The sequence below is a fragment of the Hypomesus transpacificus genome, unplaced genomic scaffold, assembly GCF_021917145.1.
Source record: "Hypomesus transpacificus isolate Combined female unplaced genomic scaffold, fHypTra1 scaffold_323, whole genome shotgun sequence".
NCBI classification, from domain to species: domain Eukaryota; kingdom Metazoa; phylum Chordata; class Actinopteri; order Osmeriformes; family Osmeridae; genus Hypomesus; species Hypomesus transpacificus.
Window position 1 is genome coordinate 36731 of NW_025813851.1, and position 24624 is coordinate 61354.

At 49.7% G+C, this 24624-nt stretch overlaps 1 protein-coding gene across 1 annotated transcript in view; it reads left to right on the forward strand.

Moving 5' to 3' along the window:
• The window catches only part of LOC124464221 (solute carrier organic anion transporter family member 5A1-like), a 33729-nt gene that overhangs the window by 5652 nt on the left and 3453 nt on the right, over positions 1-24624 (forward strand). The window contains exons 3-6 of the mRNA XM_047016194.1: positions 15720-15852; positions 16067-16284; positions 19049-19213; positions 22266-22464. Of these exons, the coding sequence (XP_046872150.1) occupies positions 15720-15852; positions 16067-16284; positions 19049-19213; positions 22266-22464 (715 nt within the window). The remainder of the gene's footprint in view (positions 1-15719; positions 15853-16066; positions 16285-19048; positions 19214-22265; positions 22465-24624) is intronic.

Here is a 24624-nt window from a genome sequence, read left to right on the forward strand (position 1 = left end):
GAGGGGGAAGATGAGAAGGATTAGGAGGACTGAGAGTTCAGCAACATTTAGACAGGCTTGAGCATTGTGCTCAACCTCTGTCCCCCAAAAACACACACACACACACACTCCCTCACACTGAGCTCAGCTCCCCTGATAAATTTAGAAAGGGAGCAGCTGCTTTCTGAGTCCTGGTCTTCTCTTCCTGTGTGTCTGTGTGTGGGTGGGTGTGTGTGTGTGTGTGTCTATGGGTGTGTGTGTCTTTACCCTGAGCATGTGTATACTGTGTGAGTGTTTAACCTCCCTGTGTGTGCTGTTGTGCTTGAAGATTGTGTTCTGAGATCCGTGACAGGACTACATAGATCTGTGTCTCAGGCAGGCAGACAGGCAGTCTGCCCGGCAGGACTCTTGTCGTAGCTCCCAAACCGTCAAACCCTCCATCAATGCTTTTTATACCCGCTGCGGTGAGCTACAATTTCATAAGGTTAGTAGCAGCAGACCCCCTACATGAGCACCGTCTACAGCTACCAAACTCCCACAACCACTACTCTTCTGTGTCTCTCCTCTCTTATCCTACAAATGATCACTCTCCATGGCTTTTCCCTGGCCAATGAGCAGCTCTATGAACGCAGTTCTTCAGCCAGTGAACAGATTTGTGTATTTTCCTCACTGATGAACGCGTCTACTTATTCCCTCCAGCCCTCAGGCCCTCCAGCCCTAAGGCCCCTCAGGCCTGCAGGCTGTGTTTTGACGCCAGTGTGTGGTGCACTCCTTGAGGAAATTCGAGGAGGGTGTGTTTGTATGTGTGAGAAAGGAGAATCATAGACAGGCCTTTGTTTCAGAGGGCTCCAGTCTTCTGGTGGTTCTCTTGTCCCTCAGCGCTACTTCTCTAAAACAGCTTTGATCCCGTATCTCTCAGGATAGCATAAAATGCCTTCCCGAAATCCACTTTCTCAGTTGTCATCTTACAGGAAGCAGTCTTGCGTGGTGTCAGGTTGTCATTAATACATTTTGGAGTTCAAAGGCAACAAATGAAAACATGCTAGGAAATTACATTGAAATCCCTCGACAGGAGAGGAGTCATCCATCATCCATATCCATTTTTCAGACAGTTATCATATGTTCCGATCTTCTGTTATTTGACGGCTGCGTGTCTAGCAGGGCGCTGCGTGTCTAGCAGGGCGCTGCGTGTCTAGCAGGGCGCTGCGTGTCTGGGCGGATGACAGTGTCGGGTAACAAGCTCACTGCTCTCCTGATGCCGTTTATCCTCATTAACGTGCTCCTAGGAGGGGATTTCATCAACGTTGTCTGTCAGTTTAAAAAATGACATCATTAGCTTCTCCAGAGAATGAAACATGCTCTGATCTAATTGGTGGGTTAATTGAAGCGTCGATTGCCAATAATTTAATCGACACGTCTGTTAACCAAAAAATAATTTTTTTGTTAAGGTTCTGCTTCACTGAGGAAACCAGTTTTCTGCTGCCTATGAGGAGGATATGCTCTCTCTCTCTCTAAAGAGCGATGGTGACAGGCCAGGGAACCGTGAGTTCTCTGATCCCGATCACTAGCAGCTAAGCCTGACATGTCCAGCAGTCCGTATTGTCCGGTCAACCTTTTCGGAAACCGTGAGTCATCGAATTGCGCTGTGCGACGGTTTCTCCTCAGCACAGCCCAGCTCCGCTTTCGGCAGCTCGATGAGAGACGGGCTCTACTTCCACACACGTCTGGGAGTTCCAGTTCAGCTTCTCCTCTCCCCTGAGGTCCCTGCTTGCCCCCCTCAAACCAGCTGGGCTTCTGTACGCTTCCAGCTTTTCATGTGGGGGAGAAGGTGTCTGTGGGGAGTTTTAGGGGAAAATATTCCAGTTTTCTACCCTGGACCCCTGCCACAGGCATTTTTGTTCTTTGACCCTCTCTGGCAAACACAAAGAGATGAAGGGGGGAGAGGGAAGGAGGCAGGCAAGGGGATGGAGAAAAACAGAGAGAGAAAGGCATGGATAAAGGGGGTGTTTACGGTGGGAATTGGGACCATGTGAAGCAGGAAAGAGGGTTGGTCGGAGCAGAAGAAGCCTCTGGTACTATTCTGCAGTAACACTGGTTTAGATTCCCAACCTCATAGACTGCCCTCCTGTATATTGACACTGCCTTGCCTCCCCCTCCTCCCTGGCTCATGAAACCCTGACAGGCTTGCTACATGCCTCAAAGCATTTATTAAGTCTTTGTGTTGATATCTTTTTTGAAGGAAGAAAAAGAAGAATGTGAAAAGCCCAAATATTTAAACAGTCTAAAGCTTGGCCTTCCTATTGTGGATTCTTAATTGGACTTTCATAAGGACTGCTGTGGTCCATTAGTCCACAGTTGACCTTGGGTTCCATGCCCTAATGGTGTGTGTGTGTGTGTGTGTGTGTGCGTGCATGCTTTCACGTGCGTGTGCATAGTTGTGTTCTCATTGTGCTGTTTCCCTGGAGGGACAGCAGGCCGTTCTGAGAGGAGACTGATGGCTCTAAACGTTCTCTGACCTCAGCCTGTGGACCGATCACTGCTCTAGTAGAGAGAGGGAAGACACACACACACCAGACCAAGTGAGGGAATGAAGCAGGCTTCAGACCCGGGAGACCCCAGACCAGGCACATGTACATTTCATGTTGATCTGTGTTTATATCATAGCATCCCTGTTTGCCAGTCGTATTGATTTAACATGCCAAGTTATGCCACTGCATTATGCAACACAATCTAACATGTAACTGTGATTTAGCCTATGGCAGAAACAGTGTTTTGACATTTACAGCACCCTTTACAAGCTCAGGGGGTAATCTGTCCTTGACTGCTTGACTACATAATAGGGCTTTTTGAATGGCTGCAAAAATACCAGACCTTCCTCACTTTATCTTAATTTGCCAAATCTACTCTTGTCTCTCTCTGTCTCTCTGTCTCTCTGTGTCTGTCTCTCTGTCTCTGTCTCTGTCTCTGTCTCTGTCTCTGTCTCTGTCTCTGTCTCTGTCTCTGTCTCTGTCTCTGTCTCTGTCTCTGTCTCTGTCTCTGTCTCTGTCTGCACCCTGCCCCATGCCTGTCTCCAGTGTGGTGGAAGGGCTCTCTGCATGTCAGAGTGGAGAGGTTTGGTGGTGGGGAAGCAGCTGTTGAGGAGAGCTGGCACAGGGCTGGCGCCTCAAGTGTGTGTGTGCCTGCACTCTTGTGTGTGCACTTTTGTGTGTATGTTTGAAAGCGAGAGAGAGTGTGTGTGCAGCACAGTGCACCAGCCCCCCCACTCTCGTAGCCTGCAGGTGTTGGAAATGCAGAATGTGGGGGAAAAGCTGAAACATTGCAGGCCTGCTGTACATTTACTCTAGGGAAACACCCTGCCATTCCAAATAGAACTGAAGAAAAAAACACCATAGGCTGTCCCATACAGAGCTGGAGGACACCATAGGCTGTCCCACACAGAGCTGGAGGACACCATAGGCTGTCCCACACAGGGCTGGAGGACACCATAGGCTGTCCCACACAGAGCTGGAGGACACCATAGGGGAGGGCTGAGGCTGTGGGGAAGGGGAGGGCTGGGGCTAGGGCTGGGGGCAGGGCAGGGGAGGGCTGGGGGCTGGGGAGGGCTGGGGCTAGGGGAGGGGAGGGCTGGGGGCAGGGCAGGGGAGGGCTGGGGGCAGGGCAGGGGAGGGCTGGGGGCAGGGCAGGGGAGGGCTGGGGGCAGAGGAGGGCTGGGGCTAGGGGCTGGGGAGTCGGCCTGCCTCTTGGCACAGTGTTGAAGGCTGAGAGGGGTGGCAGTGGCATGGATCTGCCCGCTGTGCCACGTCTGTTTGTCAAGGAGAGGGGGTAAAAAGCCGCAGGTGCAGTTTGTGTGTGTGTGTGCACGCGCGTGTGTGAACATGTAGCATACAATGAAGGAAGGAGTTAGGAATTCTATGCCGACCGACACACGCACACTCTCATTCATTCATTCATTAATTCTCTTAACAAGCCCTCTCTCTCTCTCTCTCTCTCTCTCTCTCTCTCTCTCTCTCTCTCTCTCTCTCTCTCTCTCTCTCTCTCTCTCTCTCTTTCACTTTTCTCTCTCTCTCTTTCACTTTTCTCTCTCTCTCTTTCACTTTTCTCTCTCTCTCTCTCTCTCTCTCTCTCTCTCTCTCTCTCTCTCTCTCTCTCTCTCTCTCTCTCTCTCTCTCTCTCTCTCTCTCTTTCACTTTTGTCTCTCTCTCTTTCATTTTTATCTCTCTCTCTTGCTCGCTCTTTCTCTCTACCACTTCCATACAAAGATCCCCGACACTGCCTGTGTAGTGTAATGCAGTAGCTGCAGCAGATCATCAGTTCTCCCCAGACTCTCTGAGGATCTCTGCAGCCGCACGCTGAACCCTCAGCCTGGCCCCGGATCATCTGTCACTCTCCCAAAATACTGGGTCACCGGCAGGGAATGTGTCTACACGTACTGCTGCCACACACTGTCACACACTCACACACTCTCACTCACTGGAGAAGCAGCACACATGCATGGAAACACGCGTACACACACTCTCACCAACACATATTGAACAAGGTCTCATTCATGTCCTATACATCTAGAGTATTCACAGCTACTCTCCATGGCTACGTCTGTGTAACTGCAGTACATTTCTCAGTGCTTCACAAGCCGTGAACTGTGGTTAACCGACTGATGTCTCAGTCTACAGTTCGCTGGGCTGGACGGCTGCGTGGAATTCGGCTGTAGCTTTTATCTGCGAGTCAGATGTTATCTCCCGGTGTCTGCTGAGAATCTTCTTTGTGTTTAGCAGACTGACATGTCCCTGCGTAGCCTGTGTGTGTGTGTGTGTGTGTGTGTGTGTGCATGCGTGCCAGTGTGTGTCTGCTTGCTTGTGGGGAGGATATGACAGTGGGTGTTGGGGTGTCCCTAGGCTGGTAGGAAGAAAGCTTTGATCAGGAGTGGAGATGCTTTCCACATCCGCACAGTCAGTGAATCAGAGGAATATACACAAATCTTAGTATTCCTATACAGTCATCATCGTAAAACAGACAAAAAGAAGCAAGAAATTATAATAGACATTTCCAAGTAGAACATTCTGTTCTGTAGACAGAGAAACTGGGCGTCTACATTCCTCAGAATTGCCACACTGTACTGTATAGATCTGACATATAGGATTTCCCTAGAGAGGGTGTGTGTGCTGTACCTGTGCAAGGTACACATTGACCCTGGCTGTTGTTTATTTTCTACACGTCAGTGTACAAATTAAAAGAGAGCTTTCACAGCAAAAAAAAAAAAGTGTATATAAATCATAGAACTGAAAGTTATTAGAAATTCATAGTTTGCCACATAGAAAGCCACTTCTCTTTTGCTGACTGTAGGCTTACACCCTTAATCTTCAAATGTGACCCTGAACTTCTTAATCCTGCTGCGTTTGTTTGCCCGTTTATCTGCTTTCTCCTATCTCCTTTGTCTGTTGGTACAATGAACCCAGGTGACTGGAAGAAAGCAGGGTGGGGGGCTCACAACCTCACGGAACAAGAGATCAGATAGCTGAGCAGAGGCAGGGAGAGTTAGCATTGCGTGTGCGCTGATGAGACGGCCCTGATTGGCCAGATGGAGGGAGGGGAGGAGGAAAGAGAGGTACAAACGGATTAACACATTTCTCCCAGGCTGGAGCTTTTTGATGGCATTCCAGCACTAAGCCAGTTCAGGAGGGCCTCCCAGCCTTGATCACTCTGTCACATGGTGAGAGAGAGGGGGAGAGGGAGGGGGAGAGGGGGAGGGAGGGAGAGGGGGAGGGAGGGAGAGGGAGAGGGGGGAGGGAGGGAGGGGGGGGAGAGGGGGAGATGGAGGGAGGGGGGGAGAGGGGGAGGGAGGGAGAGGGGAGGGGGAGGGGGAGGGGCTCTGAGTGGGATGGTTGTTTGGGATGGTGAGTTGATCTTGTGAAGACCAGGTCTAACGTCTAACCGTGACCTTGATTGCCATCTCAACCAGCACCAGTGACCACCACCTCCACGCCGTTGCTGAAGAGGGTTTGGATCTATGAAGGAACTCCTCATGAATTCCACCTCCTCTCTGCAAAACTGTTCGTTCTCGACACCCCCCCATGGTGGATTCTGATTGGAATCAACAGCTGTGTTGATTTGTGTGCCTGTTGACAGGCTGAACCTGCTCAGATCCCTGAGGCCAGCATCAGAATCAGCAGAAAACACCAAATGACCAATCGTGTCAGGCCTGCAACCTCCCCCCCTCCACCCCCCGACGCATGCAGAAGCTGTTTTGGCTAATAATTGGCTGTATCGAGTCTCTAAGGCCCTTTTTTTTGCCAATACCTTCATTCCCGAGCTAGCTCCTTTAACGTCCATTTGCGCGCTAGCATGTTAGCCTAGCCATCCAAATAGCTGAGCTAGGCCCTTGTCCAAGTGCTTACTTAGCAAGTACATTACATATGACTGACCAATTGTTTATGAATGCTTTCCCGGAATGTCCCCACCCCACCCCCATCTCTCTTAATTCAGGGCTTTTCAGGCCTGGCAGACTGACTGTCTGTGTACAGTAAGCTTTCATCCCCTCCCACAAAGCCATCTGTGATTCTACAAAAAATAAAGGAATTCCTTCCTTTCTTATTTCACACTTTTTTTCTCTCCAAAATATTTAATTTGGTACGTTGAGCTTTGGGACCCCCTGTAGGGGCAGGACTACTGCTGGCATCAAACATTCATTACCGGCTCCAGTTTGGCTTTCCTGACCAGAACTGGGAGTCAGATGGCTGAGCGGTGAAGGAGTCGGGCTAGTAATCAGAAGGTCACCGGATCGATTCCCCGTCGTGCCAAATGACGTGTCCTTGGGCAAGGCACTTCACCCTACTTGCCTCGGGGAATGTCCCTGTACGTACTGTAAGTCGCTCTGGATAAGAGCGTCTGCTAAATGACTAAATGTAATGTAATGTAACTGTACTAAACAGGACATTGAGGGCCGAGGGACACACAGTGCCACAGTGCCCCGGACTAACTTCCTAACTGACTTCCTAACTGACTGACTGACTTCCTAACTGACTGACTGACTAAGTTCCTTACTGACTGATTGAGTTCTTGACTGACTTCCTGGCTGATGGACTGCTCTTGTGAAGGGGCTTTTACATTATGCAGACTGGTGGTGCCTGTCTCTGTGTGTGTGTGTGTGTGTGGTCTGTCCACAAGATCAGCTTGTGACTGGACTTAGAAGCACTCATCTGAGACCAGCCCACCAGCTGAGATGACTTACTGCGTTTCTGACCCAGATTAGGCCCACAGCACTGTAACACTATTGTCTTTGGCTGAATGCAATGCCTGTGTTATATAGAAATCAACCTTGATCTTATCTTTCTACTGAAAACAACTGGGGGTGCTGCTATAGTGCCTACTGCACACACATGCAGGTGCGCACACACTTACGCTGACACCTACGCAGACACACACACACACACGCAAGACTGCTCGAGTCATGTTGCTGCCACAACCAGACGCCATCCATCACACGTGTCACATGACCCCAGTCTAGGGGAGGGGTCATGAGGTTACGAGGGGAAGGTGATTGGCTGTCTGGGTGTCCTTATTAGTGTTTATGGCTGCACTTAAGGTGCTTATGGTGGTGGGGGGGGGGGGATTCAGTGCATAGCTTTGTTGATTGTAATCTGGATTTCACCCAAAACTGTGGTATATTGGTGTGATAGAGAAGTTAAACTCAATGTGAAACTAATGTGAAAAAACTAATGAATAAACTAATGTGAAACTCAAAGTTGCCTTTGAGTTTCACATTAAAGCATTTGATTAGGATGCCGTTTAGTTTGATTAGGTCTGGGTGGAGAAGAACATGAACAGGTTCAAGAGTTGAACACAGAGATGAACATGAACAGGTTCAAGAGTTGAACACAGAGATGAACATGAACAGGTTCAATAGTTGAACACAGAGATGAACATGAACAGGTTCAAGAGTTGAACACAGAGATGAACATGAACAGGTTCAATAGTTGAACACAGAGATGAACATGAACAGGTTCAAGAGTTGAACACAGAGATGAACATGAACATGATGCTGTATCCCCTGTGGAAAGTCTATCAGAGTAGCCATGACAACAATAAGGATATTTTGCCAAAAAACCTAAACAACCTTATAAGAAATGAGGAAGCATTCAGGCTGTGCAACCCTGCTCCTGGAGATCTGCCCTCCTGTAGGATTTCACTCGAACCCCAGTTGTGACAAACATGATTCAGCTCGTCAACCAGCCAATTAATAGAAAGCCTACAACGGTAGCTCTCTAGGAACAGGGTATGCAGCCCCGAACGTCAGTTGATCAATTCAAAGAGCTGTTGTTTAGCCTTTCATCGGCTCATGACCATGGCAACACAATGAGAACAAGCAAACAGTCTTTGTAGGTGGTGAAGAACTCCCGCAGTTGGTTATTTCTAATGATTTGTCAATCAGCCCTCTTCCAGCCAATCAGCTGATCCCCTGATGATGCCAGTTAGGGAAAGCTGTCCTGTTCAGCACCATGGAGAGTTCTTAACTGACGGCGATCATATTTCTCTGTGTAGGAAGCTGGTGTAGGTCAGAAGGAGTCCTGCTGTAAACCATGACAAGCGTCTGTCCCACTCAAGGTTATCTGCTTGTGCTCCTCCCTCATCACATTCACTGTCCCCAGCCTGCGATTCTCTCTGTGTGGCCTGTCCTGCTGGATCTGCGTCAGGTCTACAGAATAACATGAAACTTTTGGCTGCCACAGGGGGTGTGGCTAAACTGTGCCACAGGGGGCGTGGCTAAACCCTCCAGATTGTCATGTCACATCTTGTCAGCGAGGCAAGCGTCTGTCAGTAGCTGGACCCCTGAGAAGAACTCCAACGCCCCCCTAGACACACACACACACACACGTTATGGTAATAGATCTGCTGGGACTAGAATGGTTGAGCTGTGCTGTGTTTGGGTGAGCAGCCATCCAGCCAGCTTATTAACCAACCAACCATCCATGCAGCCAGCCCACCATCCAGCCCACCATCCAGCCCACCATCCAGCCCACCATCCAGCCCACCATCCAGCCTGCTAGTCAAGCATCCAGACCGCCAGCCCAGGGCTGCTAAACAAGGCGGGGCTGTGTACAGCTGGTGCAGTGTCTCCACCAGGGCTAGCTCTTTGTGATCCCTCTTATAGCACCATGTATATCATTGTCTATCTCTGTATTATATTACTAATGACATTGTGTGTGTGTGTGTGTCTATATACTCTATAGGCATTCACATACAGAGGAAAGCAGTTGGTCAAATGAATGCATCAAATATTGTGTGTGTTTGTGTGCGTGTGTGTGTTTGTGTGCGTGCTGAAGCCGTATGAGGGGGCAGTGAGCAGGGCAGGCCCAGATGCCAGTCATAGCTCCGCCCTTGCCTGCCACTCTCCATCTCATCAGGCCAGTCTGCAAGGGCAACGGGTTCAACGTGTGTGTGCGCCTGTGTGTGTGTGTGTGTCCCAGAGAGATTTCAGTACCAGGCACATGTGTGTGTGTGTGTGTACCGGAGAGTTAGTTCTTAGGGGAGAATTAGGAAGTTCGCTAAGCCTTTTAGAGGGAGTGTTGAGTGACTCTTGTCAGAGATCACCCCGCCCCCTGCCCCCCCCCCTCCCCCCCACACACACCCCTGTGTGTCCCTTGTGTAGCGCTGGAAGGTTAGAACTTGTAAGAAGACACTGCAGAGTCAGCCAGTTGATATGACAATGCTGTCATTCCCCAGTCTTATTGTGTTTCCTGTCCTCTTGTCTCAGGGAAGGTCACATGACTGAACCAATCCCATTCTCTCTCCCCTTCTCTCTATCTCCCTCTCTCTCTCTAACTCCCCCCCCCCCCCCCTCTCTCTCTCTCTCTCTCTCTCTCTCTCTCTCTCTCTCTCTCTCTCTCTCTCTCTCTCTCTCTCTCTCTCTGTCTCTCTCTGAATGTGTGTATATATATATACATGTTTGGATGAATGGATTCCTATACAGACCATTCATGGAAACAGCTAGCATCAGCAGAATATCTCATCTTCCCAATACTTGTCATAGTCCTAAGTATACAGTATATTTCCTTTATGCTTGTTATAAACTGGTGACTAACTCTACCCATAAGGATAGTTCTTCCTGCTCACCACAATATATCATTTCTGACACATTGTGATTCAGTCTACATCCATTCACCTGCTTGTTTAGATGTTCCCTCTAGGTGTACGACAAGGTAATAGCGATGCACAGAGACGCATAATTCTTTGAAACGCTTCCTGGTGAGAGAGAGAGCGAGAGAGAGAGAGAGCGAGGGAGAGCGATGACACGGTCACTCCTCCGGTGGCTTTACAGGAGAGAGGGAGGGGAGTGGCGGAGAACGAATGAGCCCAATGAATGTGGCTCGATATGCGGAACACAGCTACACGCGCACACACACTCAAACACATATACACACACACTTGCACACACGCACGCACACACTCACTCACATTGAAGCACTGCATCGCCATGTTGTCACCTACTCGTGTTCATTTGTGTGGAAAAGGATGTTTAGAATAGGTAGCCTTGTCTGGCCTTTTCATCCCATGGTAGCTCACTGAGGCATAAAAGTGATCTCCTTCATTCTGAACACGTAATTAAATCATTTCATTAATACAAGGTAATTATTTGTGTCTTTGGAGATTTGACTCATTGGTTGTAAGGTCTTTTCTCATCATTGCTCTGCTCTGATCTCATTCCTCCTCCTCCCTTGCTTGATTGAGGCTGGGGGGGCAATTAGAGAAAGTGAGGTGGGAGGAGAAGAGAGAGGAGAGAGGAGAGGGGAGAGGGGAGGAGGAGAGAGAAGAGAGGGGAGGAGGAGAGAGAAGAGAGAAGAGAGAGGAGAGGGGAGGAGGAGGAGAGATAAGAGAGGGGAGGAGGAGAGAGGAGAGAGAGTAGAGGGGAGGAGGAGAGATAAGAGAGGGGAGGAGGAGAGAGGAGAGGGGAGGAGGAGAGAGGAGAGGGGAGGAGGAGAGATGAGAGAGGAGAGGGGAGGAGGAGAGAGAAGAGAGAAGAGAGAGGAGAGGGGAGGAGGAGAGATAAGAGAGGGGAGGAGGAGAGAGGAGAGGAGAGGAGAGGAGAGGAGAGGGGAGGAGGAGAGAGGAGAGGGGAGGGGAGGGGAGGAGGAGAGAGGAGAGGGGAGGAGGAGAAGCGAGATGAAAGGGGAGGAGGAGAGAGGGGAGGAGGAGAAGCGAGAGGAGAGGGGAGGAGATCTCTCTGGTTCTCTCCCAGTCTCTCCTCTGTCCACCGTGTGGTGAAGATCATCACAGTCTGGGGCATTCACTCCAGCTAGCCAGAACCCTGCCACGTGAATGAGAGGTGGGGGGAGGAGGGAGGGGTGGATGGATGGATCCTAGGGAGGGAGAGAGAAAGGAAGGGAGGGAGGGAACGAGGGAAGGAGACAGGCAGACAGACCGCAGAGGACTGGAGTGTCCAAGGTTAGACGGCAGGAGAGCGATGTTGCTGAGCTAGCCGTTATCACTCAGTCACACGGTGTGGTAGAGACAGTGAACTCACCCCCCCCCCCCCTTCCCCCACTTCCTCTCCAATCCCTCCTTCGGTTTATCCTCCCATTTCACCATCATTCTGTCCTCACCCCCCCCTCCATCTCTTTCATTTTCCACAATAAATCTGGCATGATAGGAACAGATACTTTGAAAAGGTAAATAGAGGTCAACGATACACCATTAAGCTTCCCAGTCCTCCTGTTCCCCCTACTGGCCCTCCCTTTCCGCACATGTGTGTGTGTGTTTGTGTGTGTGTGTGGTGGGGGTTGGCCTGACCTTGGCTGACATTGACGCCACTGTGGTGTTTCTGGTGCAGTGGTGTTTCGAGAAACACACACACCTCCTGCCCTCTGCGCGCGTCCATGTCTCCGCGCTGCGTGTAAAGGACACCTGGGTCCATGTCAGGGGCCGTGCGTGGACGTCCTGATGCAGAATGCTACCTGAGGACATGGAGAGGGAATATGCTGACTTAGTAGAACGCTGAACAGGGAAAACCTAATAACAGCAGAGAGCCTTCTAATCCATTACCTCCGCGCGTGTGGCCCCGTGTAAGTCCAGCGTATGTCCAGTGTAGGTTGTGCCGATTTACTGTGTCCTTCACGTGCCGGCGGCGAAGGGCCATTGCGTAATTGAGGAAACGAGCCTCATCGGCATGCAGGCACAGCTCTGCTCTGACGCCATCGGTCGGTGTGTGGGACGGCCATCGTGCCGTTGCCGTGCCAGCATATTCTTCACCCCGGCAACAATGACGTTGCCCCGGACGTCCTTGGAAAGGAGCACCCACCCCCCCCCCCATTTCCCTGCCCCCTCCCCCCGTGGCGTGGTGCCAGGTGGCAGGGCAGGGTGGAGGGGAGCAAGCCGGGCGTGGTTTATGACCCCCCTCCCCCGCCCGCCAGTCAGGCAGAACACCGTTAATGTGATGGACGACACAGTGTGGGGGGAGGTCCGCTCTGGACACAAGCTCTGGGGGGGGGGTACAGCCAGGTCATGACCCGTCCTGCCATCTACAGGACCCGAGTGTGTGTGTGTGTGTTTAGGGGGGTGGTGGGGTGGATGGAGTGAGGGAAAAAGCAGAGTGAGAAAGAACGAAGAGAAGAGGGGGGGGATGAGTCACTAAAGAGAGAGGAGGGTGTGGTGAAGCGTCCGTGGAGAGAGAGGAGGAGAGAGGAGGAGGACAGAGAGAGGAGGAGTAGAGAGAGGAGGAGAGGGAGGAGGAGAGAGGAGAGGAAGAGAGAGAAGAGGAGAGAAAAGGAGGAGAGGAGGAGGAGAGAGAGGAGAAGAGAGGAGAGGAAGAGAGAGAGGAGGAGAGAGAGGAGGAGAGAGAGGAGGAGAGAGAAGAGGAGAGAGAGGAGGAGAGAGAGTAGGAGAGAGAGTAGGAGAGGCTGGCAGGGAGAGCTGGACCCGGGCGTGAACATCAGAAAGACAGGAAGAAACATCCAGCTGTAATCATCAGCAGGCCGTCATGCCAGACTGGATATTAATACAGAGAGGTTTGTGTAGGGGACAGGAGAGCCAGAGGTGGGTGAAGGTTAGGATCTTAGAGCTATCAATCAACTTGGCTCCCCTCACTTAGCACAAACACACACACACACACACACCCTCCATCCATCATCACCTTTCACTGGCACAGACGAGGCTGCATATCAATGTACAGTTAATACCAGTTAGAACTTGTCGTTGTTAATCACACCCCACCCGGCGCAGGTGTTCCAGCGCAGCCTACCTTATCCTACAGAGTCATAAACGCCAGCTTTTTATTGGTTGTTTCTCCTCATGGGGGATGAATGATCTGTGAAGCATGAGCACATGATTCTCTGAAGCTCTTCTCCCTGTCTGGCTTTTATCAAGCGCTTTTAATCAGGAGAGAGCTCATAAAGAGAGACCTTCCTCTGTCCCTGCCATGCCTGATGGATGCTCTCTCTTTGTCGTTCTGTCTCTTTCCCTCTCTCCCTCCGTCATTCATTCGGTTTCCATCTCTCTCATTGTCTTTCTTTTTGTCTCTTTTTGTCTGTCTGTTTCTCAGTCTGTCTTTCTCTCTCGTTTCTACGCTTGTGTCTGATTGTGACTGAGAGGTGACTCTTTGCCGGTCCCTGGTGATTGGAGAGGTATGCCTGGTGCCGTGGTGATGAGAGGTGATTGATGTGTGACAAGGGGGCCATCTGCTCTCTCCTCTAGTGATAAAAACTCTCCTGTAGAGATGGTATCTCTCTAGTAACGGTCTCTAGTGAGGCAGGTCTCTCCTCCAGTGATGGAGATAACATTTTCCATCCTTCCAGTGCAGTGAATATGAAACACACACACACACACAGACTGGCTCTCACCTATACACACACGTTCTTCAAAACCAAACACACACAACACTTGGTCTTACCTTCATGCTCACTTTCCTCTTTCACAGCAAACACTCACACAGACACACACACTTCTTCATCTCCTAGAACTCAAGCTCCTCCTTGCAAGAACACACACGCCGGCACACACGACCCTGCGGCCTGTTCTGGTCTGCATATCAATGGAGGAAGATGATCTAAGCTGGTGTGATTGATTGTTCCTCCCTGGCAGGCTGGGTGTCCGTTCCTGTTGTCATCTAGCCAACCTGATGAATGAATGTGAAGGAGAGAGGTGCCATGCTGCTAGGCACGTCCTCTCTGCTGCAGCGTGTCTGGGACTAGCAGCATGTGTGTTTGGAGATTTCAATCAAGTTTAGTGTTATTTGAACATGTGTGATGTATAAACACAGCAAACGCTGCCATGCCCTGTACCAGCCTCTGGTGTGTACTGACACAGTACGTGTGTCTGTGTAAATGTGTGCTTGCCTCTGTGTGTGTGTCTGCCCCAAACTGATAAAAGGATTACAGATGGTGGCTCTTTGTGCCTAAGGAGAAGTTTTTTGCTCTCTGCATGCCTCCCCATGGTCCTGTTAATAAGCCTTGTTGAAGCAGGTCCTGGTTTCATTAGGCCCAGATAAGGGTGTTTCCAGCAAGAAGACGCCCATGCCAGGGGCCACCGGGCTGGCCCAGGATCAGGAAGCAGGGGTTTCTTCCACGTATAAAATCCTCAGAGATATCTGTGTTTCCAGGGCTGCTAGACAACAGAGCTGGCTTGGTTTTGTCTACGCTAAACAAAACCCAAATGGTTTGTGTGTGTGTGTGTCTGTGTGTTATGTAACCTGGCAAGGAGAAGTGATTCCCTTGGTCAGAGCAGGAAGATTAGAGATTAGGCTGTTGGTCACTGTGCACCTGCTTCACAGAATTTGGCAAACAAACACACACACACACACGCACACACACACACACACTCATGCAGTTTAAGCCAACATCAGAAGCTCATCTAACTGCCAAACTGAAATACTAACCGACAGTGCTGTCGACAGTACAGTAGGTGTGTGTGTGTGTGTGTTTGAAATGGAAATACTGTGGCTCAGACTGCCTCTTTCAGATCGATTCCACACACACACACACACACACACACACACTCACACACCTGGCTATGAAGGACATGCTCCAGGTGTAATTACAGACTCCCTCTTCTCCACTGACTAATATCTCTACTGGACATCTCTAGATACATTTCCCAAATCCCCAACAGCTAATCTACCTCCAACTACTGACTCTCTCCTCTGGTGAGTTCACAACCTCTAACTGTCCAAGAGGGGATGCTCCGAATCCCAGAGCTCCATGTCCTACCCTTTGGATGGATGTACTCATGTCCCTGGGCTAAAGACATGGCTGGAGTCAGCTCTCACAGACACTTTGTTGAACAGAGCCTTTTGAGATTGGGATGTATGCCAGAGACTGGTCTGAGGTCAGGTGTTATAGGTGGGGTGGAAAACAGCTCAGGGCTAAGGACCACCCCTGCTGGCCCCGTGTCAGCTTGGACTGCATGCTGGGTCACTGAGACACAGGGCCCACCAGGCGCCTTAACAAGGAGTACAAGTGAACGTGTTTGACCTCAAGGAAGTGCTGCGTTTAATTCATGAAGGGAGGCAAAAACCGATTAACCTGAAGTCAAACCCTCCTTAACGCAAGAGATAAGTCTCTCGACGCTGAAATAACTACCTGCTGATGCACAGTAAAATAAACACTTAAGTCATTCATGACAATAGTGCATGTTTCATTCATGACCATCCACACGTGCTGTAAAAGAGGCCCGTCATGAGGCATTCAGTATCCACAGATGGGATTGGCTGCGGTTGTAGATCCTTGGTTGTAATTGGTTGTTTGTGTGTGTTTCAGCCATCATGTATGTGATGGGGGCTCTGGGTCCAGCTGCTGGGTACCTGCTTGGAGGAGTTCTCATCGGCTTCTACGTCGACCCCACAACCATCGTCAACATCGATCAAAGTGACCCACGTTTTGTCGGCAACTGGTGAGTGTGTCTTGATACGTGTGTGTGTCTTAGAGAGCCTGTGTTTGTTCATCTGTGTGGGTGTGTCTGTGTTTTTTTAAATCTGTGTGTGTGTGTGTCTGTGTGTACTTCTGTATGTTTGGTGTTGGTTCGTCTGTGTGTGTGTTTGTTGTTCTTTGGGTGGGTTTGTGTATATCCGTGTTTTGTGTGTGAATGTGTGTGTGTGTTCCCCCAGGTGGAGTGGGTTCCTCCTGTGTTCCGTGGCCATGCTGCTCGTCATCATTCCCATGTTCGCCTTCCCCAAGAAGCTGCCTCCACGCCACAAGAAGAAGAAGAAGAGGAAGAAGATCTGCTCGGCCGAGGACGTGTCCAGCGATGATGATGTCATGAAGGAGAAGAACAGCCAAGCCCAGAACGTCCCCTCGGCTATGGGCTTTGGAAAGGACATCAAAGGTAAATAGATCCGACTCCAGGATCGACGGCACACTTACTTACAGGCCGTGTTGTAAGGAGAGAGCGTCTCTTCTCTGCGGAACCTGTGAGATTTCGATCTGGAAAATGGCCCTTTAATCCAATCAATGCTCAGGATCAATCATTTCATCGAATCGTGGGGTTAGAGGCTGACTTCCACACCAGTTTATATTGACCACGCTGGACGACATCGGAAGCAGCCTTGAATACCCAATGTACCAGTCCCTCGCAGCATGGTGCAATATTGAGTATTAGATCATACTAGTACGCTGGATCTTTCTAAACCTCCACATGAAGATCAAGATGTCCTCTTTTCCAGAGGGCTGGTCCCTTAGCTGGTGAGTCTCTCTCTCTCTCTCTCTCTCTCTCTCTCTCTCTCTCTCCCTCTCTTTCCCTCTCCCGCTCTCTCTCCCTCTCCCGCTCTCTCTCTCTCTCTCTCTCTTTCTTAAATGAGCTCTCTGGGGGACTGCGGCACGTTTCCACAAGAAGCAGACTCAAACACACACACACATGTTCAATGTTCAAACACACACGCACAGTGCCTCGATTCTATGGGCTGTTTTATGGTATATACAGTACATGTAGTTAGTGTTCCAGCTACGGGGAAAAACTGTAGGCTGGTGTCCCCAAGTCCCTGTCGAGTTCTTAGCCTTCCTATCGTCAGTTTAAAAACAACTTTGGGTCTATATATTTGTGGGTGGACAGAGTGTCCTTTGGGTGTGTGTTGAAAGAACATTTTCAGCACTTTATTATGTCGAGAAAATCAGTGAGTGGCTGTTTTTTCCGTACAGCTTGTGTTGACCTTGAAAGAATGAGAGAGCTAGTGTTACAGAGAGATCTGCCTGTGCAGTCTGAGAGCGACTTGTCATGTCTGAAATAAACGGGATGCGGTTGAATTATTCAGCTCTCGTCCCATTGGCCTAAAGTCGTCCTGTACAGCCCTCTGAACGACCTGCAGACACACTCAATGCTACAGCCTGGGCTAACTGACCGGATGAGAAGGCCAGGACATCTTTTACTAACTTCACTTTTGAAGATTTAGAATGGGCAACTTACCAAATAGAACAAAACTGTTTGTTGAAACATTTGTTAAGGATGAATGGGAGGATATTTGAACCCACAGCTGATCGAGCCAGATGATTGGTCAGTGGAGGTCCTGTCCTGGGCCTGATAGATCTGTAACAGGGACAGATGCTTCAGTCTACAGGAGGACCTCTCCATCTGTGCAGTGTCTCTCTCTTCTCTCTCACTCACACACGCACACACACACAAAGTCCCTAACAACAATTAAATAATTAATAATTTAAAGAACAGATCAATCTGGATTCCCCCCCACCCCCCCCTGCGTGGAGCTCTGGCAGGGTCTGGGTTCTTACAGCCCTCAGGAGGAGAGCAGCTGAAAGGGTCCTTAGCAACCGGGGCACCCCTCAAATCCCCCAACCCCCCCCACCCCACCCTACCCCCAGGTTAGCCCACAGCTACATAACAGGTCTCATTAGCAAGTTGAAACCCCTCCTAACCCAATTCCCCTTCGTCTCCTTTGTTCTGTCCCCCATCGGTCTTGGCCGGGGTCGCGGGGGTCGGAGCAGATTCAGAACAGATTCCAAACATTTTCGCAATGTTTTGGGTCTGAGCGGGTTATTATCAAAAGCCTCAAGTCCTCTTAATTATGTCCATGGCCTCGTAATCCTCTGCCTTGTCCAAGGGTTTACTACTGAGATCCTGGCCCCAACTGTGTCCACACACACACTCACAGACGTCCCCACACACACACACACACAGGGATTACAATGGCATCACAATCCAAACCCTGTTCATTCCTGGAGGGAGTAGGTGTTAGTTGGCTCCACACAGCGACCAGGGTCCACTGTGGTGGAGAGAAGGAAAGGGTTTGGTCTACGTATCGTAGGGCCAATCTAAGCAGACATGTCCTTCTGAAGTCATGTGCTTGTGTGTGCCCCATCGTGCTGGGTATACACTGTATGGCCATGTGTGAGTACACGCGTGCTCGTATGTACTTTGTGTGTGTGTGTGTGTGTGAAATCCAGTTCCAGTGAGAACACTACTTCCTGATGAGGTGTGATGCGTCATCAGCTGGGGACAGGACAGCACGTGTGACATCATCTGAGGGAGCCACAGCTGACTTCATCCAGCTCTCTGGTGGTTGAGGCATGTGCTCTCATCCCCTCCTGTAGACACACTAACAGGAGACAGTCACCTGGAGGATCTTTATTCTGTGTGGCTTTTGTTGTTTTGTGGGATTTATGGAGCATTGTAGGATTTTTACATTATATTACACTGACAAACATTTTAACTGTCCTTTTAATGCAATGTAGAAACTGCTGTCTGAACTTTGTGATGTGGCAACTCTGTCTTTCTGCAGTTCGGACTAAACTGTACGTTGCACTGAGGGTGAACTTCCTGGTCTGCCCGGTAACAGTGGCTTATATTTATTCCATGACTCTGACTGACAGGCATAATGACTGGGAAGCCTGTGTTGACCCGGTCACATGGTGTTGTCCTCCTGGTGCCACGGTGACCGTGCACAGGCACTTGTGCCCTTGTTATGATGCAGTGACCGAGACAGCAATCACGCTGAATGGGTGTCTATGCCTGAGTGTACGTGCGTGTGTACAGTGTGTGTGTCTGCCTGTGTGTGTGTGTGTGTGTGTGTGTGTGCAGTGTGTGTGTCTGCCTGTGTGTGTGTGTGCCTGTGTGGTGTTGACACGTGTGTTGGTCTCCACAGATCTGCCCCAGGCTGCAGTGAGGATCCTCAGCAACACCACCTTCCTGTTCGTCAGCCTGTCCTACACGGCAGAGTGTGCCATCGTCACAGCCTTCATCACCTTCATCCCTAAGTTTATTGAGTCCCAGTTTGGAATTCCAGCCTCCAAGGCTAGCATCTACACAGGTGAGAGTTACTGTACCTGGCCCTGTCTCCATCCAACCCATCTCCCCCCCTCCCCTTTCCCACCCACGCACACACACACACAGACACACACACAAACACCCACGCACACACACACACACACGCACACACACACACACGCACACACACACACACACACACACACACACACACTCTCTATCCCTCTCCATGTTTCCGCTCCTCTGTGTCCCTGTCTCTGTTTTTGTGTCACACTGTAGACGTCACGTGTAAACACACATCCACTCACTTCCAGGCCTGGGGCTGTTATGACTCTGACTGAGTTGTAATGGCTAGCTGGCTGGGTGGGGCCAGTCACAGTGCTGTGGTTGCATCTCTCTGTCATCACTATGACCTCCACACACACACACATACACACACCACACATGCACACACACTCTTCGGTACTTACCCTTCACTACATGAAAATGAACAAAGGTACTTAAGCATCTACAATCTGTCATGCTTAAATTGTTTTGGGATTATTGAAGATATCTGGGCACTCATTAAAAACGCAACACTTAATGGCTGTGACAGCAAAACAAGATAGCAGGGAGGGCTTGACCATATGTTAGCCAGCGGGAGATGGCCGTGCACGCGCACGCACGCACGCACGCAGTGTTATTAGCTCATTTCATCTGCCTGTTGCCAGGATACAGCAGGAGAGGCAAATGGGTGGTGTGGTTACTATGGCGACCCGGACGATGCCAAGCTGTTATGATGTGATAAGGGGTGAGGAGACCCCTCGTCAGAGTGTCCCTGGAGCCGACGTCATGGAGACGCTGTCAGCACGGACGTCGACATTGACCCTTCACAGTCCTGCTTTCAGCCTCTGTGTCTTAGCATACGGGCATGACACTGTACTGGTACTGTGGCCTTTATCACAGCTGAGCGGGAGGGTTTCGCTTGTCAGCTGCATTTCATTGGCTCTGTACTCATGCTCTGCACAATGACAATACAGTTCAATTGAATATAATAATGTGCAACAAAAAACAGTAACACAATGATATATATATATATACAGTATATTCTGATTCTGATCTTTTTGTTCATGTCTATAGTGTGGATTCCTAACTGTCTGTACTGTATAACAAGTGTGTAGAACCAAAAGTCGGTTCTTAAGGAATGTGCGAAAGCTGTCGTTGTTCGCTGCTCATTAGCACTTGCTACATAAATAGCTTTATGCTACACGTCAAACTAGACACACACATCATATTAGACGCACACATCAACACTAGACACACACATCACACTAGACATACACACACACACACACTTATCACACGACATATTCCAGCACCCTCATCTGCCTCTCGTACTCTGCCTCCTCCTTGTGTTTCCTCCACTGGAGCTTCTTACTCTCTCTCTCTGTGTCTCTCTCTCTCTCTGTGTCTCTCTCTCTGTCTCTCTCTCTCTCTCTATCTCTCTCGCCCTATCTCTCTCGCCCTCTCTCTCATCCTCCTTTTGCCCTCTCTCTCTCACCCTATCTTGCTCTCTCTCTCTCTCTCTCTCTCTCTCTCTCTCTCTCTCTCTCTCTCTCTCTCTCTCTCTTCTTTGTCTCTTTCCCCACCTGTCTGTCTCCTTCTTTCATTTCCTCTGTCATATCTCTTTGTCATGTATTTCTCATGGTTCTCATTATTGGATTGCACTGAGCTCTCTGGATCTCAGTTTTCAATTTCAACTCCCTCCCTCTCTCCCTTCCTCTTCTCTTCTCCCCTCTCCTAAAGAGGGAAGCCAATACACACACACCGATGGGTACACACACACACGCACACACACACACACACACACAGCCTTCTTTGTAATGGCAGTAAAGCAAGTGGACTGTGATCATTTGGCTCTGATGTCAAATGTTCACCAGCGCGTTTGGCAGTGTGTGTTTTATCTTCCCTAAGACATGAAACATGCTGATATGTGTGTCTGTGTGTGTTTAATCCGAGTGCTTAGGCAAGCTTTTACCACAGAAACACTCTTATAGGATCATCAGAAGCTACAGCTGTCTGATGCCTGTTCCCCACTGAGGGACCATGCAAATGTGAGTGTGTATGTGTGTGGGTGAGTGTGTGTGTGTGTGTGTGGGTGAGTGTGGGTGTGTGTGTGTGTGTGTGTGTGTGTGTGTGTGTGTGTGTGTGTGTGTGAGAGAGATACGAATACACACTGCCGTATTCCTCCTGCAAAACACAGCAACACGCACACATTCAGGGCAAATGAGAACACATCTTTTTTCTCTGGTACCATTGGCTCCAGCCCCCCTGGTCTTCCTCTGATGTTGTCCAGCGAAGGAAGCCCATGGCTGGGCTGGAGGACAGACATGTGCAGTCTCTCTGGACCTCCACTACCCCAGTGGATTTATACACTGACCCCATCCTGCCTGCGGCCAGTTCTGCCCTTCTCATCCTGTCAATTAGCCAGAGAAGGCAAAACGTACACACATCCTTCACTCAAGTAGAAGCACAGATATTCATGTTTAAAAATACTCTAGTAAAAGTGCTGACTACACCTTTTCACTCAAGTTAAAGTAAAGAAGTATGGGCTCTGACATAACTTGTATTAAAAGTATAAGTATTACTAATATCTGTTTTAGTGTTTTAGTAAAACAGTTGTCAGAAAGATTTGATGTACTAATACCAGAAAAATCTACTTAAGTACAGAAACTAAGTATTTACTTCCCATCTCTGTAACAGTGTAAGCACAGTAACAGTAGTTTAGGAACAGTGTAATAACAACATTATAACAGTGTAACAACAGTGTAATAACAACATTATAACAGTGTAACAGCTTAGAAACCTAGCTTAGGCTCCTGTGGTCTGCTATACTCCCTCCCCACACACACACACCACACACACACACACACTGCAGTTCAAGACAATTCTCTGCTGACCATATTCCTGGAACCCAACACAGCTTGATTGTTATGGTTTAGTGCCCTTCTGTTCTGGTTCAAACGAATCAAATTCTCTGTCTACCTTTCTCTCTCTCTCGGTCCCTCTCCCCCTCCCTCTCCCCATCCCCCTTCCTCTCCGTGTGTCTCCCCCAGGGGTGATCATCGTGCCCAGTGCGGGGGTGGGCATCGTGCTGGGGGGCTACATCATCAAGAAGCTGAAGTTGGGGGCGCGGGAGTCGGCCAAGCTGGCCATGATCTGCAGCGGCGTGTCCCTGCTGTGCTTCTCCACCCTGTTCATCGTGGGCTGCGAAAGCATCAACCTGGGAGGCATCAACATCCCATACACCACCGGGTACGCTGCCTTGGCAACCACCGCCCGCACCAACCACACTGATGATTTACTGGTTTCCATCGCAAATGTATTGTACTTTCATGTCAGGTCAAATATGACAGGTTTAAATGATTCCGTCTCGATTCTAACTGGTTCCGATGATGACGTGTGCATTCTCATGAACTTATATTGTGTAACAATAGTTTTACTGTAATGATACAGATATATTTTACTGTATACCACCAATAGCTTACAGTTATGAAAAAGAATTGCTCAACTCTAGCTGAATCCCTTACATCTACACCTGCAGTATTGATATCACAAAAGCCTGTGTTGAAATAATGAGAGCGTACATATCACCTGGGGTTCCTTCAACAAGTACTGTATTTGGATAGAACCTGGGTGTTTACTATCAACAAACACACCGTCATCGATATCCTCCCTGGAGCTTCGGTATCATAATCCTCTGAGCCACGGGGGCTGTGGGGATGGGGGGTCTGGGTGAGAACTCAGTGCTGCTCCCCTCCCCTCCAACACTTGTCTCCGAGCTGCGGGCCTCAGTCTGAATGACTCATGAGGGTCTCTCCAGCAGACCCTGCTCTACTGGCATGACTCACTCTCTCACCTCCCCTATCCAGACGGCTTCTCCTTCAGGAGATCATCTCATCAGGAGATCATCTCCTTGTGAGTCATCTGGATATCACGAAAGTTTGCCTTGAAAGTGGTGACACGTGGACTTTCACACATACTTCAGTGCAATAACCTAGCCTGTTATCTGCCTGTCTGTCTGGTTGGCTGGCTGGTTGGCTGGTTAGCTGGCTGGTAAAGTGACAATTCTCAATACAAACTTTCGAGGGGTAGGCCAGTGATTCCCTGTGCCAGAAGTATCACCGCGTGTTCAGTTGAAGCCTGCCCCTTTCTGGCAGTGTTGAAGGGTTCACATGACACACATGCTATGCAGCTCCCCAACCCATAGCAGCATCATGTTTCAAAACATGGTGCCCGAGAGAGAAAGGGTTGCGCTCTGTTTAAACACAAGTCAGCTCCCTTCTCATCAGACTTCTGACTTGTTTCGTTTATGACTCGTCCCGTCGTCTGAGGGTGTGTTTGCGGAGGTTCTTAACGTGAGCCGGGGAGCTGTTAGGGTCCGCTGTGATGAAGACGACACAACATAACGTGAGCCGGGGAGCTGTTAGGGTCTGCTGTGATGAAGACGACACAAAACCATAGCCTGCTGGCACTCCTATGAGGAATTTCAACTGTGACCGTGTCTCTGTTTCTCTCTGTCTGCACGTGTGTCTCCACTAGGATCTTACTTCCTCAGTCGTGCTTCTATGCCTCACTGTCTCTCAAATGATATTCATGATATTCAGATACTCAGTGAATATCTGCATCTGGATCTATTCTGCAGTGTCCTCAGACAGTATCATTGTATGACATAGCTGTAGTGAAATCTAGCACTGTCACCTAAACTCTACCTATAAAGGCTCTCAACAGGGCAGGGTGGGGTCACGGCCCTTGTTAACCTTTGACCTCTGGCTTGTGTAATCCATTAGCTGGCACTGACCAACAGTGCCAGGAAAGCCACTCGCTTCACCGCCGCAGATTAAGGCTCTCTTTCTCCGTAAGCTGGCCACTGTTTTTACTCAGCGCGGCGGAAGCGATCCGCACTCTGTGAGCTAACATCTGGTGGGGCATGATGACTTTGTGTGAGGACAGGCCGTGTAATCACCATAGCGACGATTGACCAGGCCTCGGTGAGCCGCAGACAGACTCCCTGTCTCTCTCTCTTCATCACTCTCGCCCCCTGTCTCTCTCTCTTCATCACTCTCGCCCCCTGTCTCTCTCTCTTCATCACTCTCGCCCCTTGTCTGTCTCGCTTTCTCATCTCACCCCCTCTCACCAACAAACAGCTGGGCCCAGGGTCACCTGGGACTGTGGTGAACTCTCAGCTAGGAGGACGGTTGACCCTCTTAGTCTCTGATCACATGATGCTAATATTGGGAGAGCCGATGCGGAGGCTTCAAACTGTTTAAAATATCGACAGTTGCAGCACTTACTAAGTTCATGTTTGAGTTCTTATCAATATTAACGCACACAGTATCACAGGGACAGACCTGGGACCCGGAGTTCTATGTCGTTGTCCCAATGGGACTGAGGTTCTAGAACTCTCCAGTCTCT